Raw genomic sequence first — 15,875 nt, forward strand, 5'->3', positions numbered from 1 at the left:
CGCCCCAGAGCCTCCCCTTCTGCAGGCTCGGCATGCTGCTGACATTAAACCGCGCTCTCCTCCTCCCCTCCCGAGCTCGCTGCGTGGGCAAACTCCTTTCTGCGATGCTCTGATGCTCTCCTGCATCACGGCAGGGCTGAGCAGCAGGTGGGGGGAGCTGCTCCTGGGCCCCATCCCTCTGGGTGAGGTGCCCCAGCCCTGGAGGGGGGGACGTGGGCACCCACCAGAGCCCAACCCGAGCCAGGAGAGCAGCAGAGCTGCTGGCTCCCGGCAGGAGGCCCCAGGATGAGCCCCCGCAGGTTGTCCCGCTGCCCCCAGCACCTCCCTGGGGCCTCCCTGCACCCTTGGGTGCCTCCACCCCCGCGCTGCCTCCAGCAGCTGACTCAGCTCTGCCCGGGGAGCCCTGCGCCGGGGCCTCCGTCGGAAAGGCAGAGGTGCACCGTGACGCCACCCCTGCCCAGGGGAGCCCTGGGGCCCCGGTGGAAACCGGGGCAGCTTTCCCCGAAGGGGGAACCCGGGCGTGCTGCCGGGCAGAGGGTTTGCACACACTTCCTCCGCTGAAGGTTGAAAGCCAAGAGGAAAGTAAACAGAGCCGGATCCTTTCATCTCTCCCTCCGGGCAGGTCTGTTCAGTTCCCATCCCGGGGGATGTGCTGCGAAATGTGGGGCCGGTCGGCCAGGGGTGCTCATGCAAAACCCTCGGGGTGTTCAGGAGCACATCAGGCATCGGTGAGCAGAGCCCCGAGCTTGCCCTGGGGGAGCAGAGGGGAAATTGGCACAGAGCGAGGGACTTGCACACGGTCCTGCTATCCTGAAGGGCACCAGGATCTGCTTTCGGGGGGCTTTTGCAACGCTGCTGATCCCGGAGAGCAGGGTGCCGTGGTTTTCTGGCCCGTCCTGCTGGCCTACATCCATCCATGGCCTATTTTGGGTGACACTGAGACGTTTCTCCCCCACGGCCATTAGAGAGCAGCACCGCGGTGGCACAGCACCCTACAGACACCGCTGTACCCTGCGGACACCCCTGCACATTGGGGCCAGCACGGCCCGACCCAGCAAAGCGTGGCACAAGGGCAGGGACCCAGGGGACAGCGTGGCCGGGCAGCCCACCTGCATCTCCTGTCACCCCCCATGTCCCCAGCGCCCCACCTGGGGTGGGCTGGGACCCCACTGGGGGCTTTGTGGGGGCTCCTGGCTGCCTCCAGGGCGGGTGCATGGGGGACAGGGTCTGCAGCATACGGGTGGGCTTCAAAATCCCCCCTGGATGTGCATGGAGGGGGGGGTCTGCGGGTCTTGGGAGAGACAGAAGGGACTTGAGGAGGGGTCTCTGCGTGCCCCTGGGGGTCTCTGAGCGTCTGGGGGGGGGATCCCTATGCTTGGGGGGGGGGTTGTGCCTAGAGGGGAGCCTGTGCATGGGGGTCTCAGTGCCTGGGGGGGGCCATATATGTGGTGGGTGTGCATTTACCGCCCCCCCGCGTAGGGGCAGGGCTGTCTCCTTCCCCCAAACCACTGCAGAGAGGTGGCAGCGGCCGGCTGCCCTCACACGGCCCCCTTTTACCCCCTTTTACCCCCTTTTACCCCCCTCCCATCCCCACCCCCTTTATCCGCGCTTCTGCCCCTTTAAGAGCGCGGCGGGGCCGCCCGGCGAGGGGGCGTGGCCCCGCGGGTGACGTCACCGCGCCCATTGATAAAACCGGCGGGATCCCCGGCGCGCCAGCGCCAAGCGTGGGGGGCGGCGGCGGGGCCACGTGCGCGGGGCCGCCGGTGGCGGAGGAGCCGCGGCAGCAGCACCGGGAACCGGGATCGGACCGGGAACGGGGACAGGAACCGGGACAGCCGCCATGGCCATGGAGCACGCCGGCCTTTTTCCCCCGTTCCCCGCCGCCACCGCCGCCTGCCTGCCCGCCCAGCCCGCGCCCTCCCCGCCGCCACCGCCGCCCAACCGGGCAGCCGAGAGCAGCCGGCTCATCACCGACCCGCTCTCCGGTCGCTCCTACTGCAAGGGCCGCCTGCTCGGGAAGGTACCGGGGGATAACGGGGGGGTGGCAGCGGGGTGAACGGGGAGCGCCCTGCTTCTGTGGGGTGAGGGGGGAGCTGGGAGGGGGCTGGGGGCCTTGCTGCTGGCTCCCCCCCCGTCCCTCCGTGCCTCCTCCTCGGGGCCGGGAGCCGTGAATCAGCCGGGCTGGCTCCCGGCCCCGCCGCCTTATCGGAGGCGCGATCGGTTTCGGGGCGCCCCGCGGGGTGTGCGTGGGCCGGAGGCTGCCCCGGTTCCCAGGGGTGCCGGCCCGGCCGCTGGGGCTGCGGCACACGCAACTTTTCCTCCCGCTGCGAGCGCTGTGTAGGAGGAGGCTGCTTGTTCCCAGCCCGGCCCGGGCGGGCTCGGCAGCTGAGTGTGCAGATTGGAGGCTGACATCACGGCAGGAAAAACCTGTCTCCATCCAGCGCTGCCTTTCGGTGGTGGCCTCCGGTCCCCCCTGCTTTGCGCAGGGCTTTCCGGGCGAGCTGGCATCTGGAAAGCTGCCAGAGGAGTCCGGTAGTGGTGGGAGGGAAAAACGCCCGGGAGGCTTTATGAGAACAGGGTGAAGAAAATCCCGGCTTGAGAGCATCGTGGTTCAGATCTCAGTGGGCGACGCAGCAGCCGGCAGCGTGTGACGCTCCCTGGGCTGCGCAGCGAGGAGCTGGCAGGGGCGGAGAGCTGCCTGTCAGCCTCCCCAACCACCTCTTCTCCCCCTCGCAGGGCGGCTTCGCACGATGCTACGAGATGACGGACCTCTCCAGCAACAAAACCTACGCCGTGAAGGTCATTCCTCACAGCCGGGTGGCTAAACCCCACCAGCGGGAGAAGGTAGGTGCTTGGGGAGTCGGGGGGGTGCTGGGGTTCCAGCAGGCACCTTGTGCTCACCCGTGGCCTCGGCGTCCTTTCAGATCACCAACGAGATCGAGCTGCACCGCGACTTGCACCACAAGCACATCGTCAAGTTCTCCCACCACTTTGAGGACGCGGAGAGCATCTACATCTTCCTGGAGCACTGCAGCAGGAAGGTGAGGGCTCCATGTCCCCGAGCGGAGCAGTGGACGCTTTGTTTGAGGTGCTGGTTTTGCACAGCACTGGGGACACCGTGGGTTTCAAGTCCTCTATAAAAAGCCTGCCCGTGCTGGCAGCCCGTAGCCCCCGTTGCCACCACCAAAAGCCCAGTGGTTCCTTGGTTGTGCCGAGCAGGGAGCCTGCTGAGCTTCCAGCCACGGCAGGCCAATTGTTTGTGCAACTCCTGGAAGAACGGGCTCTGACCCTGCCTGCCCCTTGCCTAGTCAGCAGGGCTGCCTGCCCTCCCTGCCCGCCGTCACCGAGCTGCCTTCTCTCCCTCTGCAGTCACTGGCCCACATCTGGAAGGCCCGCCATACCCTGCTGGAGCCTGAAGTGCGCTATTACCTCAAACAAATCATCTCCGGCTTGAAATACCTTCACCTCAAGGGCATCCTGCACCGGGACCTCAAGCTGGGTGAGTGTCACGTTTGGGGACGGAGCCACGCGGGGAGCGGCGAGCCGAAGGGACGGGCGGTGACGTGTCACCATCGTCTTGCAGGCAACTTCTTCATCAACGAAAACATGGAGCTGAAAGTGGGGGACTTCGGTCTAGCTGCTTGCCAGGACGCCTCTGAGCAGAAGAAAAAGTGAGTCTGAGCTTCCCCTTCTCTTCTCATAGCAACTCCTGCCCCAGCTGCAGGCGAGGAGAGGGGGCTGGGGGCTTTGTGGCTCCCCCAGGAGCGTGCCCGCAGCCCTCGGGGAGAACAATGCGCTCGCTATGGCTATTGTGCCCGGCCGGGTGCGCAGGCTGGGACACAAAGGCTCCGTTCCCGGCTGTGTCTAGGACGAGCTCTTCCCGACGGCTCGCCACGAGCAGCTGCTGCTGCCCCCCAGGAGTTGGGGGGGGGCTCCTTGTGGATGGAGGGAGCCTGTGGGGCTCAAATTAGGGGAGGGGAATCAGCTGCAGGGTGAATTATGGGCGGGGAGAGGTGGGGGATGCAAAGCAGGCTCTGAGCTGGCCATCTGCCCCGCAGGACGATTTGTGGGACCCCCAACTACCTGGCCCCCGAAGTGCTGCTGCGGCAGGGCCACGGCCCGGAGTCAGACGTGTGGTCGCTGGGCTGTGTCATGTAAGTGCACGGGGTGGGGTGGGGGCTGTGGGGAGCCCCGTGGGGGAGTCCTGTTGTGCTTTGTGTCCCTGGTATGCTGAAGGGTAGGGGAAGAGGGGCTGTGAGTGGATGAATCCTGCTCAGAGGTGCCCCCGGGCACCCCAGGGTGCTGCGAGCAGCAGGCCCTGGTGTCACACCGAGCTCTGCTTCAAAGCTCAGCCACCCCACCAGCGAGATAAACAATGGAAAATATCAGTGGCTGGCGGCTTGTTTGCACGGGGAGCGATCGCTGCGCCGCCTCGGTGACTCGAGCCCTTGCCGGTCGCTGCCGCAAGCTTCCTGCTGTGGTTTTCTGCTGTGGGGCAGGGCCGTGGGGCAGGGCCGTGGGGCCGCTGCCTCCTGCCAGCCCCGTCCCGGTCCCCGGGGCTCTTTGCCTGCTGCTGTCGGCAGTCGCGAGGAGGAAGCGTGGCCGGATGTGTGCGCAGCCTGGCGGGCTGGAAGCGGTGCTCCCGGCCAGGTGTGGCCGGCCCAACGCCACCAGCTTCCTCGCTCCAAGTGCTGCTGAGTCACAGACCCGGCGGGGATGTGACCGTGGCACGTGCCTCGCCTCCCAGGTACACCCTGCTGTGTGGGAACCCTCCCTTCGAGACCTCGGACCTCAAGGAGACCTACAGGTGCATCAAGCAGGTGGAGTACACCCTGCCCGCCTTCCTCTCCCTGCCTGCCAAGCACCTCATCGCCGGCATCCTCAGGCGCAACCCCCAGGACCGCCTCACGCTCGAGGAGATCTTGGACCATGAGTTCTTCAAGGTGAGCGGGCTGGAGTCCTGCCTTCACCCTCAGCAGGGTGGGATGAGGCTTTTGGGGTCACGCAGGGTGCTGTCCTTGCCTGTGGAGGGACCGAGGGATCTGGTGTGCTCCCTGCTGCCCTGACCCCACAGCAGGGGCTGCTTCCCGTGCCGCTGATCCCCAAATACCCAAATGCCAGGCCCGGAGCCAAGGGCTGACGGAAATGCAAGCTGGCTGTCAGGAGGGCTGCGAGTGACTGCGGTCAGCCCGGGGCAGCTCTGCGTGAAGCACGTGGGCGGTGGAAACCAAACCTCTGCCTTCACCCCTGCACAGGGCTACACGCCGGAGAAGCTCCCTCCCAGCAGCTGCGTGATGGCTCCGGAGCTCAGCCCCCCCAACCCAGCAAAAAGTCTCTTTGCTAAAGTCACCAAGACGCTCTTCGGGAAGAAGAAACCCAAGGGTGAGTCCACGTGCTTGCACGGGAACCTCCCGGTGATCCTTTCTCTGGGGAGAAGTGGGTTCTGCAGAGCACTGCTGGGGGGTCCCCTGCTTTTGGGGACAGCGCTCGCTGCCTTGTCCCTGCCCTTCCGCTGCTGGTGGCAGGCATGGGCGTGCGCCTGGGGAGCGGATGCTGCCCCGTAACCCATGGGGACAGTTCCTCCTGGAAACCCTCTGCTGCTGCCTGAGAACTGGGAAGTGAAAGCGGGAGGCAGCCGCTTGCCACCCTGAGCTGAGCCTGCTGGGGGGGGGGGTGGCCCCCGTGTCCCTGTCCCCTGTGCTCACGGCTCGCTGCCTCCCCAGCCAAAAAGGGTCCTTCGGAGGACAAGGACGACATCTCCAAGCTGGTCACCGGGCTGATGAAGACCTCGATCTGCCGGCAGATAAGCTACAAGACGGTGGAAGGGAACGAGGTGAGAGCAGCCCCGAGTCCGTGCGCACCCCTCCTGGGGACAGCACGCGGGACGGTGCTGACATCGTGTCCCCCCCCAGGCCACCCCCGGGTCCTGCCGTAGCACCGGCTCCAGCCCCGTGGAGACGCTGGTGGAGGAGACCTCTCACAAATCCGTGTCCCCGTCCATCCGGGGGACGATGGCCAGCAGCTGTGAAGGTGAGCAACGCCTGCCCTGGCCACCCCACCTGCCCCGAGCTTCCTGCCCTGCCCCGGCTGATAGCGGGGCCGGCTGACTCAGGGCCTGTCATCTTCCCTCCGCAGCCTTTGAAGACTGCATCACCGCCTCTGCCATCATCGAGTCGGCTGTCCGGCTCCTGCGGACCTGCCTCTCCTGCATGCCCCCAGGTAAACCAGCCGGGAGAGGGCGTAGAGGCACGGGTGCCGCTTTGGGAACCCCAAATGGAACCCCAAATACCGCCTGACCCCGCAGCGGGGAGCAGAGCGGGGGGTGCCTGCTCTGCTCACCCCTTTCCCTTCCCCACCAGCGAACAGAAACCCGGCTTCCCTGGCCCGGCACGAGCAGTTTGTCTGGGTGAGCAAGTGGGTGGACTACTCCAACAAGTACGGCTTTGGCTACCAGCTCTCCAACCGCAGCATCGGGGTGCTCTTCAACAACGGCACGCACATGGCGCTCTCCCCCAACCACAAGTGAGCGCCGGGGAAGGGGCTGCAGTCCTTGGGGTGGGAAAAGGGGCGAGGGGAGGCCGTGCAGGGGGTGGCTAACACTGTGCCCCCCCGCCAGGACGGTGCATTACAACCAGACCAACAGCAAGCACTTCGCCTTCCCCGTGTCCGCTGTCCCCGAGCAGCTGCAGGGGCAGATGAGCGTGCTGCGCTACTTCGCGTCCTACATGGAGCAGCACCTGATGAAGGTAGGTGCTGGGACAACATTTGGGCTGTGGTTTGGCCGTGTCACCTGGGTGGCACTCCCTGGTCGCAGGCTGTGGCTGGGTGGAGCCCCTGGGGCTGTGTCCTGCTGGCAGGGCAATACCCACGGGTATGGGACCGGGGGCTTACGCGGTCCTTTCTCCCCAAGGGAGGTGACTTGCCGAGCATAGATGACCTTGGGCAGCCAGCCCTGCTCCTCCTGCAGTGGGTGAAGACGGACCAGGCCTTGTTGATGCTCTTCAGCAGTGGCACCCTGCAGGTATGTGTGGGGTGCTGTGGGGGTGCCACTTTGGGGAAGCCACCATGGGACTCGTGGCCCGGGTTAGTCCTTGCCCGCCACGACCCAAATGCAAAGGCCAGCTGTGGGTGCAGGGAGCTGCTCTGGTGCCCCAGCTGCTGGTGGCAGGCACCTCGGATCGGTGCGTTCCTGCCGTGGGGCTGTTCCCAGGCAGGTTGGGGAGGAGGAACGGGTTGAGGCAGGAAGCCTGGCTCCATCCCCGCTGCTGCTGCGCTGCGGGAGGCCAAGCCAAGCCCCACCTGTCTCCTAGGTGAACTTCTACAATGACCACACCAAGGTGATCATCAGCAAGCCTGACCACTCCTGCCTTGTCACCTACATCAACCGGGAGCGCAACTCCTACACCTACAAGCTGGGCAGCATCCAGGAGCTGGGCTGCTCGCCGGAGCTCCAGCAGCGCCTCCGATACATCCTCAAGCTCCTCCAGGAGCGGGCCGATGCCTAGCGCGGTGCTTTGGAGAGACCCTCTCTGGACGTAGAGGTCTCCTCCTGCCTTCCCGTGGGACGGGGGGCGCGTTGTGGTGCTCAGCTGGACTCCGGACCTCAGCGGCCACCCGCTGAACACACGTGGCTGTGATCACGGCAGCAGGTCTGCACACCCGTGCTGCTCCCTGGCTGTGGGCAATCGCTGCCTTTTCCCCCCTCTGCATGGCCGTGAGCTCAAGGCTTGGTGCTGTGGGGTGGAGAAGACCCCCCCCCAGGGGACGGACAGGGGTGTGGGGCGCTGTGTGGGGTGGCTTGTGCCTCTCCATGTCTGCTACACTAAGGGGGGGCTGAGCTGGACCCCAGCTGCTCCCGAATTGGGACTTGTCTGGTACAACTTGAGGTTTGGTAGAGGGCAGGGGAAAGGGATCCGTGGGCTTTTGCCTGGAAAAGCCCCTGTGTGGCTGTGACCTAGGGCAGGTTTCTTGTTTCGCGGCAGTCTCTGCCAGGTTGGGACTATTTATGCATCTTATTTATATGGAATTATTTATTTTCTCTCGGTCTGTCCATGTGCAGCTCCCCTGTCCCTGACTTACCTCAATAAAACTTTATTTGTGTAAGGGCAAGCTGTCTCTGCTGTGTTTGGAGCTGGGGCTGGGGTCACAAAGTGGGGCAGGGCAATCCCCATCTTCATCCCTGCTCTGGGGCTGCTCCTGGTGATGTTTGGGGTCAGGAGTTAAAGAGAGGAGGCTGGTGGGGGACCTGAGTGCCTTATGCAGACCCTAAGACCCTGAGGACCAGATCCAGGATGGGTTTACCTTCTGTGCCCCTGGGGCTGGCAGGAGGAGCAGGATTTGCATCCTGTTGATAGCTGCAGAGCCCTGGATCTGCCTCAGCCTCTCCTCTCTTGTACCAACCCCATCCCCTGCTGTCAGCACCAGCTGCTCCAGGGCTTGTGCTGGGGGAATTGGGGGCTGTGGCTCCTGCCCCAGGGACAGGGCTGTGGGGTGCCCTGCACTGCCTGGTGTCACGGGATGTGAGCTGGGCACGGAGCCAGCCACGAGGAGGGACTTAATGGGCTTCATCCTGCTCTGCAGGCTCGCTTGGAACAAGATCCCTCACCTCCTGCCCTGCCTGGGAGCAGCCTGGGCTGTGGGAAAGGGGCTGGACTGCTCCGTGTCCTCCAGGGTATGGCCCTCGACTGCTGCCTGCTCCTGGCCTTGGGGGAAATGCAGCTTTTTGGGTTGGATTTCCTGCAGCTTGGGACTTCTTGCAAGCCACTAAAGTATGTGCATCAACCAGGGGCACCGTTGGCCATCCCCTTGGCTCCCCACGTGCACCACAGCTCATCCACCCAGGGCTGGTGCAAATCCTTTTATTTCCACCTGCTCTCCCCCTGCCAGACTGTCTGAAGGGAGGCAGCCCCTACTCAAAATAGACCCCGTGCACTGTGGCCACAGCAAAGAGGGAAGCATTGGAGAAGGTGGCCGAGGCGAAGCTGTCACTTTGGGGGTCCCAGAGCGCCCGGCTGGCCACCAGCAGGCTCTGCTGGCCGTGCTGGCCCAGCAGCACGTGGCACACCAGTTTGTAGCGGGGCGGCACCACCTCCTTCACCCGGCCCCGCAGCAGCTCGGCCAGGCTGTGCACCAGCGGGGCGCCGCCCTGGGGGCTGTAGGACGTGCCCCCCAGGGCCCCCGCCAGGACCCTCTCCAGCACCCGCTGCACCCGCCCCGCGTTGAACCCACAGCCTTCGTCTGGCCCCATCCTGTAGGTGTTTTCCAGGCGGATTTCAGGGATGGGCTGGAAAAGGGGGAGCCCCGAGAAGCTCACGCGGCTGTGGAGCATCCAGGGGCCGATGGAGGGGCGCTTGCCCCCCGGGGCTGCCCCCAGCGAGCTGCGGCGGCTGGCCAGGGGTGCTGGGAGGGTGCTGAGGACGGAGCTGCGGCGGGACAGCAGCTGTGGTGCTCTGCCCTCCTCCGTGCTCCGTGCTGGGGCTGTGGGATTGGAGCCTCGGCGGGCGGTCCGGGGCTGAGGGGCTTCGGTGCCATCCACGGCCATCACCTGGGTGGACGGGGCCAGCTCTGGGGCTGGCTGCTCGGCCATATGGGCAGGCTGGAGGGGAGAGGTGGCTCTGAGCACTGCTGTGGGACCCCAATCCAGCTGGGGCTGACCCGTTGCACCTACACACGTGCCATATCCCTGCACCCCATCCCACCCGTGCCCCCAGCCCCGCTCCCTGCGTGACCCAGCTCCAGCCACCGTGCCCGTGGCTGCCCAGCACCGACCTCTTCCCCTCGGTCCCCTGGGTCCAAGCTCGGGGAGCTCCTGGAGCGTGAAGTGTTGCTACGTGACACTGCACCTCCCCATCCACGGCTGCGTAACTCCTTGCTTCCCGGTCCCTGCACAGCCCCGTTGTCCTCTTTTGCCCCCAGTTCCCTGAGAGCCGTGCCAGCTGCAGCCTGGGCCGCAGCCAGCTTGGGGACAGCAGCTCTGGGCATGTCCTCTATGTCCTCAGCATCTCCTGGCAGCCCCAAAAACGCTTTGTGGGTGTCAAAAGTGAAGGAAAAGCTTGCACCCCCCCAAAAAAAAAAAAAAAATCACATCCTTTGGGTACCTATCCCCCTGCGATGCCTTTCCCTATGGGATGGTGAGCACCCACAGAGCACAGCCTGGTGCTGGGGAGCTGAGCCCCACAATGTGCCAGGGGTCCCTGCTGCTGTGATGCCCCAAATCGGGGCAGGTCTGGCCAGGACCCCCGCTCTGAGAGGGGTTTTCTCCCCGCTGCCGGAGCCCAGCCCAGCTGGTACATCCCGGCCGCCCCATCAATGCGCCTTTGTCTGGCCGTGCTGCGATCTATTTGGGGAAAGCGGGGCCGGCCTTTGTGTTCCTATCTGCCGCCGAGGTATTTATAGCCTGCTGCCGGCTCGCGCTGCCAAGCACGCTGGCAGCTGGACCCCGCTCCCTTGGGTGCTGGCGAGGAAAGCTGGGCCCCTCCGGGGGCACCCCACCGCGTCCCTCACCCCCGGGACTTAGCAGGAAGGGGAATGAGCACCCCCCTCACGTCACTTCTGGGTTTGGGCAAGGCAGGGAGTGCTTTCACCCCGCTGCTATCCTAAAACCCAAAGGACGCAGGGCTGAGGGTGGGCTCCCCCTCTCACCACCCCATTTTCCCCCTTTGCTCATCCCGTGTCCCCCCTAAACCACGTTCCCTCCTGCCAGCTTTCCCTGGCGATGGGCCGTGCTGTGGCGGCCTCCTCCCCGTGCCGGCCAGCCTCCCTCCGTCCCTCCGTCCCTCCCTCCTTCCCTCCTTCCCTCCCTCGCCGCCTTCCTCCTCCGCCTGCCCCCATGGCCCGCTCCTGCTCGGCGCGGCTGCAGGGCGAGGCGGCCGCCTTCACCGCCGCCCTCCGCACCCTGGTCAACAACCCCCAGTTCAGGTGAGGGGCCGCCGCCTCCCCACACCCTCCCTGCCCGCCAGGCCGAGCTCCTCGTGGCCCTCAGCCCCTCTCTTTGGGCTCCAGGGGCCTAAATCTGCGATCTGGCAGCCCTTCTCCCACATCCTTTGCCCTGCGAGCTCCATCCCACAGCCCACAATGTGCACCCCGCAGCCTCCATCCTGCCCCCTGCGCCTCATGTTCCGCACCCCGCATCCTACAGCCTTCAGCCTCAACCTCATTCCCCTTTTCTTGCCCCACTGACCACGGCCACGGAGCCATTTATTCAGTTATTTATGTATAACTTTGCTGTTAACATTGCAGAGATCCCTGCTTTCACCCCACACACCCTTCTGGTCCCCACAAGCGCTGGGCCGTGCCTTAGTGCACCCCTCCTAAATCATCACCCCGCTGCGATGGGGGCTCCTGCTCATCACCCTCTCCCTTTCCCAGAACAAAGGGGCTGTGATGGGGCTGGGGGGGCCACCCTGTGCCCTGTCCCAGCCCCTGGGGGTCCCACTTTGGTCCCCTCTCCTCGGCAGCGACGTGACCTTCGTGGTGGGCCGGGAGCAGCAGCGGGTGTTCGCGCACCGCTGCGTGCTGGCGTGCCGCTGCCAGGCTTTTCGGGGGATGCTGGGGGGCTGTGGCGAGGACCCCCCCGGCAGCATCCCCCCCCAAGGCCCCTTCATCCTGGGCAACGTGCAGCCTGACGTCTTCCTGGCCGTCATCGAGTTCCTCTACACCAACAGCGTCAGCCTCAACAGCCACATCGTGAGTGGGGAAGGGGGCGGAAGAATTTGGGGTGGGTTGATTTTTTTTTTTGGGGTGGTGCTGCATGGAGAAAGGGACAGGGTTTGGGCTCGATGGGCCTCGTGGGTGCCTTCCAGCTCGGGATTTTCTGTTTCTGTAGGCTCTGGAGGTGCTGACCTCATCGGTGGAGTACGGCCTGCAGGACCTGTGCAAGGTATGGCCCTGCTGCACCCGGGGTGGCATGTCCCCCCCGTGCCCCTATGCTGGGGGGCACCCGAGGATGACCCTAAGGATGACCCAAGGTGGCCCTGAGGATGGCACCACCCATGTGCACAGGCTCAGCCCTGTTCCCTGACCCCAGAGGTGTCCCTAGGGGAACTGGTCCCCACCGGGTTCAGCAGCAGCCCCTATGGGGGTTCAGGTGGGAGCCCCCCACCCCCGGAGCTGGGGAATCCCTGCGGCATGTCCCCTGCACAAAGGGCAGCAGGAAAGCCCCAACGCCATCCCCCACGGTGCCTCCGGCCATGTCAGGAGGCTGCTGTCGGGAAATCCCCAATCTGGGGAGCAGGGAGCGAAAGGGAGAGGTGGGAACACACCACCAGGACGGACAGACAGACGGACAGACAGACAGGGAGTGGGCCAGGGTGAGGAAGAGGAGGGAGCTGAAACGTCCCCGTGGGGACACGTCACCAGACCCATTCCCCAGTTACGGCCGGGCGCGTGGTGTGACCCAGCACTTCCCCTCCCTCCACACCGCACCGTGCCACGAACCGAGCTGCCCCGTGTCCCTTGGGGGGAGCTGTAATGACTTGGGGGGGGGTCAAGTGACCAAGTGGCAGCCGGGGAAGCCCGTGGTTCTGTCCCCAGCTGCAGGGTGACTTCATCTCCCTGTCCCCGCCGGTGACTCAGGGCCCTTCTGCTCCAGCTGGCGGCTCCTCCCCGCACATCACGTCATTTCGGGTTTCCCAGGGACCCTGACCCTGGCTCAGCCCCCGCGTTCCTCCCCCCAAACACCACGGCTCAGGTCCCCTTTGTGTGGGAGGCAGCTGGGGTGGGCAGCGGGGAGCCCGTCAGGCTGCGTCCCACCTGCTTTTGGGGCTGCAGCCCATTTTTTTGTCCTCTCCGAGCAGGCGCGGGCAGAGCTGGGGTCACCCGGCAGCTGCTGCTGTCACCAGGGCTGTGACCATGGCTAAGTGACCTGCCCCGGGCTGTGAGCTTGGTGGCGTTTGGTCACCCCAGGCTCGCTCCCCAGCTGAATCACTGCCTGCACGCCGTGCTGCAAGCCCTCATCCCCCAGCCCAGCCCTGCCTTACAAAACGCTGCAGGGCTGGAGGCACCTCCGCCCCATATCCCTTGTCCCATGTCCCTTTGTTCCTTTGTCCCGTGTCCTGGGGGCTCAGGGGGTGCTGAGCATCACGGAGGGGGGTGCTGGGTCCCCGCTGCGCCCTCCCAGCCTCTCCTTTCTGCTTCCAGCTCTGCGTGGAGTTCATCAAGGACACGCTGAGCGTGGAGCAGGTCTGCGAGGCGCTGCAGGTGAGCAGTCCAGGGCACCTGGTGTAGGGGAAAGGACGGTGCCTGGGTCCCTCACCTGGGCAACAGGGCATATTTGGGGGCGGGGGGGGGACACCAGTCTGGGGAAAACCCAGTGACAGCTTCCCAAGCAGCGTCACGGAGGGTAAAAATAACCTTGTCTATTTTGGGGCATGAGCTGGCCTGGCCCCTCTGCCCTTTGCTGCGTGCTGGGGCTGGGTTTCCCTCCCCTGCCAGCCCAGCAGCCCTCCTGTCCCCTGGGGATGTCCCTTTGGGGCTGCAAGGGCCACCAAGGCCATCAGAGCAAGGCAGGGCATTGTCCCCAGGACATCATCCCCAACACAGGGCCAGCCAGAGCTCCCCAGTGCAGGGATATTGCCACCGTTTGTGTGAAACTGGGAGGCACTGGGATTTTGGAAATCCGCAAGGTTTTCGGGGCCAGTTCCCAAAACCCTGCTGAGATATGGAGAAATGCTCCCAGGACCGGCCCCACGCTCGTGATCCTGCAGATCCCTGCCACCTCCCGAGGCCCGAAGCGATGCCCCTGGGGCGAGACGCTGGCCCTGGCGTGCAGAAGCTCTCGGCGCACGTGGTACCTGACCACTGTGGCGTAAACAGAGCTAAAACGGGCTCGGAGGAAACAAACAGAAAACCCCAAAACCCCAGAACAAAACAAACCTGAAGAAAACAACACGCTCTGCCCACCCCCAGCTTGCGTCAGCGCTGGTCCCAACTGCAGCAGCGGGGCTGGCGATGCTGCACAGCACCCCAAATACCCCACACACGTGGGCAGACACCACGGGGGGGGGACAAGGATGTGTCCTGGTGCCCCGAGAAGGGCACAGCAACGGGCAGAGCCAGCCCAGGGACGAGCATTGTTCCTGGACGAGGAGACAAGCACCCCAAATTCCTGTTGCAGTGGGGAATAGAGATATAGGGCAGGCTGGGGGGGTGGCACCAGGGTGTTGATGCACTCTGGGGGGGCTCTGTGCCAACCCTGTGCCCCAGTCGGGAAAGCTGGGGCCAGGCAGCCCCATATCCACATCCCCACGTGGTGGCACCCATGCATGGGGTTGCTTCCCTTACCTGTGTGCCTGAGAACGCCTCAGGGCTGGTGGCATACGAGGACTCTCTGTAGGGTGTTTTTTTTTGGGGGGGGGGTGTCTCCTTCCTGCCCTGGGCCCCCTTGCAGGTGCCCGTGTTGTCCCACAGGCTGCGGTGACCTACGGGCAGGCGGACCTCCAGCAGCACTGCCTGGCCTTCATCGAGAGCTGCACCGCGGTACAGCCATGGGGGGACCCGAAATGGGGGCACCGCAGGGCATGGGGAGCAAACGGGGACACGGCACGGGGGAACAGGGCCGTGAGGATGGGGCGGCTGGGGGAAAAAAGCGACCAAATGGTGTTTGGGGAGGGGATGCTGAGAGACGAGTAGGGGATGGTGGAAAGGATTGGGGTGCTGGGGTGCGGGATGGTGTGAAGGAGGGGGACGGGGTGGGTGCTGGTGCCAGAACGATCCTGGTGCTGGTGCCAGAAGTGATCTTGCAGGCGGTGGTGAGGACGCGGGGCTTCCACGAGCTGTCTGACACGGTGCTGGCGCGGGTGCTGCGCAGCGACCGGCTGGCCGTGGACGAGCTGGACCTGGTGCAAGCCGTGCGGGAGTGGGCGCACGTCAGCTCGGTGAGTGCAGCACAGCGGGGCCGAGGGGGTTCCCAAAACACCCCCCCGGTGCCTGATGCATTGCTGGCTGTCCTACAGGCCGTCCTGGGGCGCCCGGTGCCCGAGGTGGCCGCCCTGCCCGTGCGGGAGCTGCGCCTGCCCCTGCTGGCACCCAGCGAGCTGGCGACGCTGGAGAGCCACAACCAGCGGGACCTGCTCATCCCGGTGAGCTGCTTGGATTTTGGGGGGCTGGATTTGGGATTGGGGGCAAAGTTGGGGCCACGCTCATGTCCCCACCCCAGGTGGAGAGCATCGCAGCAGCCTGGAGGTCCCACGCGTTGCGGCGTGGCAGCGGGGTGCCCCCCCAGCTCTGCCGGCCCCGGCGCGGCACGCGGCCCCGCGACCACCACCGGCACCTGGACCCGCACGCCAAGTAGGGGCTGTGCCCCCCCCAGCCCCACCGGGGGGCTCAGGGAGAGGCTGTGCCCCCCCAGCTGGGTGCTCTGCGATGGGGCAGGCTGTGGGGTGTGGGGCTGGGCGTCAATAAAGTGCTTTTTTCCCCACTTCACAGCTTTGGGATCGGGGCGGATATAGGGTCACCCCAAGGTGGGGGCCGTGGTGCAGCTTCAAAAAGCAATGTGGGCTCTGTGGGGCTGAAGCTGGGTTACGGGGTGGGTGTACGGATGCTGGAGCACCCACACAGGGTGTGTGGTGACCCCAGGGGCTGCAGGGTGACCCTTTATAATCCCAGCCACCCTGGCAGGTCCCATCCTTCCCGGGGCCGTGCTGCCCTCCCCCGGCAGTGGGGCTGCGCTGCAGCAGCAGGCGAGCAATGGCACCAGGACCAAACCCCCCTTGTGGTGTTCAGGATGCCAGGAATCCCCTGGGCTGCAAAATTCCCCCCCCCTAATGCTGTTGCACCCCCCACCCCTTTGCCCAAGCAGCTGTGTCTACCCCAATCCCCCCCCCAGGAGAGAGGGTCAGACCCGGCGGGTAATTTATATATAATATATATATTTACTC

General features: G+C 65.2%; 3 protein-coding genes across 4 annotated transcripts; 2 read left to right on the top strand and 1 right to left on the bottom strand.

The window, feature by feature from the left end:
* Nucleotides 1-1,727: 1,727 nt before the first annotated feature.
* PLK3 (polo like kinase 3) lies at nucleotides 1,728-8,103 on the top strand. The gene is made up of 15 exons (XM_082765734.1): nucleotides 1,728-2,020; nucleotides 2,737-2,844; nucleotides 2,925-3,041; nucleotides 3,370-3,499; nucleotides 3,584-3,671; nucleotides 4,059-4,154; nucleotides 4,748-4,943; nucleotides 5,256-5,382; nucleotides 5,724-5,833; nucleotides 5,913-6,030; nucleotides 6,136-6,219; nucleotides 6,360-6,522; nucleotides 6,617-6,746; nucleotides 6,911-7,021; nucleotides 7,311-8,103. Exons 1-15 carry the CDS (start codon nucleotides 1,841-1,843, stop codon nucleotides 7,503-7,505), a joined length of 1,953 nt encoding a protein of 650 aa, XP_082621860.1. The 5' UTR covers nucleotides 1,728-1,840; the 3' UTR covers nucleotides 7,506-8,103.
* Nucleotides 8,104-8,908: 805 nt separating this feature from the next.
* On the bottom strand, nucleotides 8,909-9,586 carry DYNLT4 (dynein light chain Tctex-type 4; the record flags this gene model as incomplete). The annotated part of the gene is made up of 1 exon (XM_082765778.1): nucleotides 8,909-9,586. The coding sequence occupies one exon, from the start codon at nucleotides 9,584-9,586 to the stop codon at nucleotides 8,909-8,911; it is 678 nt and encodes a 225-aa protein (XP_082621904.1).
* A 1,242-nt stretch (nucleotides 9,587-10,828) lies between these two features.
* BTBD19 (BTB domain containing 19) lies at nucleotides 10,829-15,782 on the top strand (the record flags this gene model as incomplete). Of its 2 annotated transcripts, XM_082765796.1 has the most annotated exons (8): nucleotides 10,829-10,917; nucleotides 11,457-11,685; nucleotides 11,825-11,878; nucleotides 13,138-13,197; nucleotides 14,407-14,475; nucleotides 14,742-14,873; nucleotides 14,952-15,077; nucleotides 15,155-15,782. In XM_082765796.1, the coding sequence occupies 8 exons, from the start codon at nucleotides 10,829-10,831 to the stop codon at nucleotides 15,287-15,289; spliced, it is 894 nt and encodes a 297-aa protein (XP_082621922.1). In that variant the 3' UTR covers nucleotides 15,290-15,782. The 2 variants fall into 2 exon arrangements, with proteins under 2 accessions (XP_082621922.1, XP_082621923.1); XM_082765797.1 differs by lacking the exon at nucleotides 14,407-14,475.
* Nucleotides 15,783-15,875: the final 93 nt, after the last annotated feature.

Source organism: Aythya marila (assembly GCF_965140915.1).
Source record: "Aythya marila genome assembly, chromosome: 8".
Lineage (NCBI taxonomy): Eukaryota > Metazoa > Chordata > Aves > Anseriformes > Anatidae > Aythya > Aythya marila.

Excerpts from the sequence above, each read along its gene's own strand:
- PLK3 (XM_082765734.1), top strand. The coding sequence starts at position 1,841 with ATGGCCATGGAGCACGCCGGCCTTTTTCCCCCGTTCCCCGCCGCCACC. Across the intron at positions 5,383-5,723 it reads CGGGAAGAAGAAACCCAAGG|CCAAAAAGGGTCCTTCGGAG; the intron begins GTGAGTCCACGT and ends CTGCCTCCCCAG. Across the intron at positions 6,031-6,135 it reads GATGGCCAGCAGCTGTGAAG|CCTTTGAAGACTGCATCACC; the intron begins GTGAGCAACGCC and ends TTCCCTCCGCAG.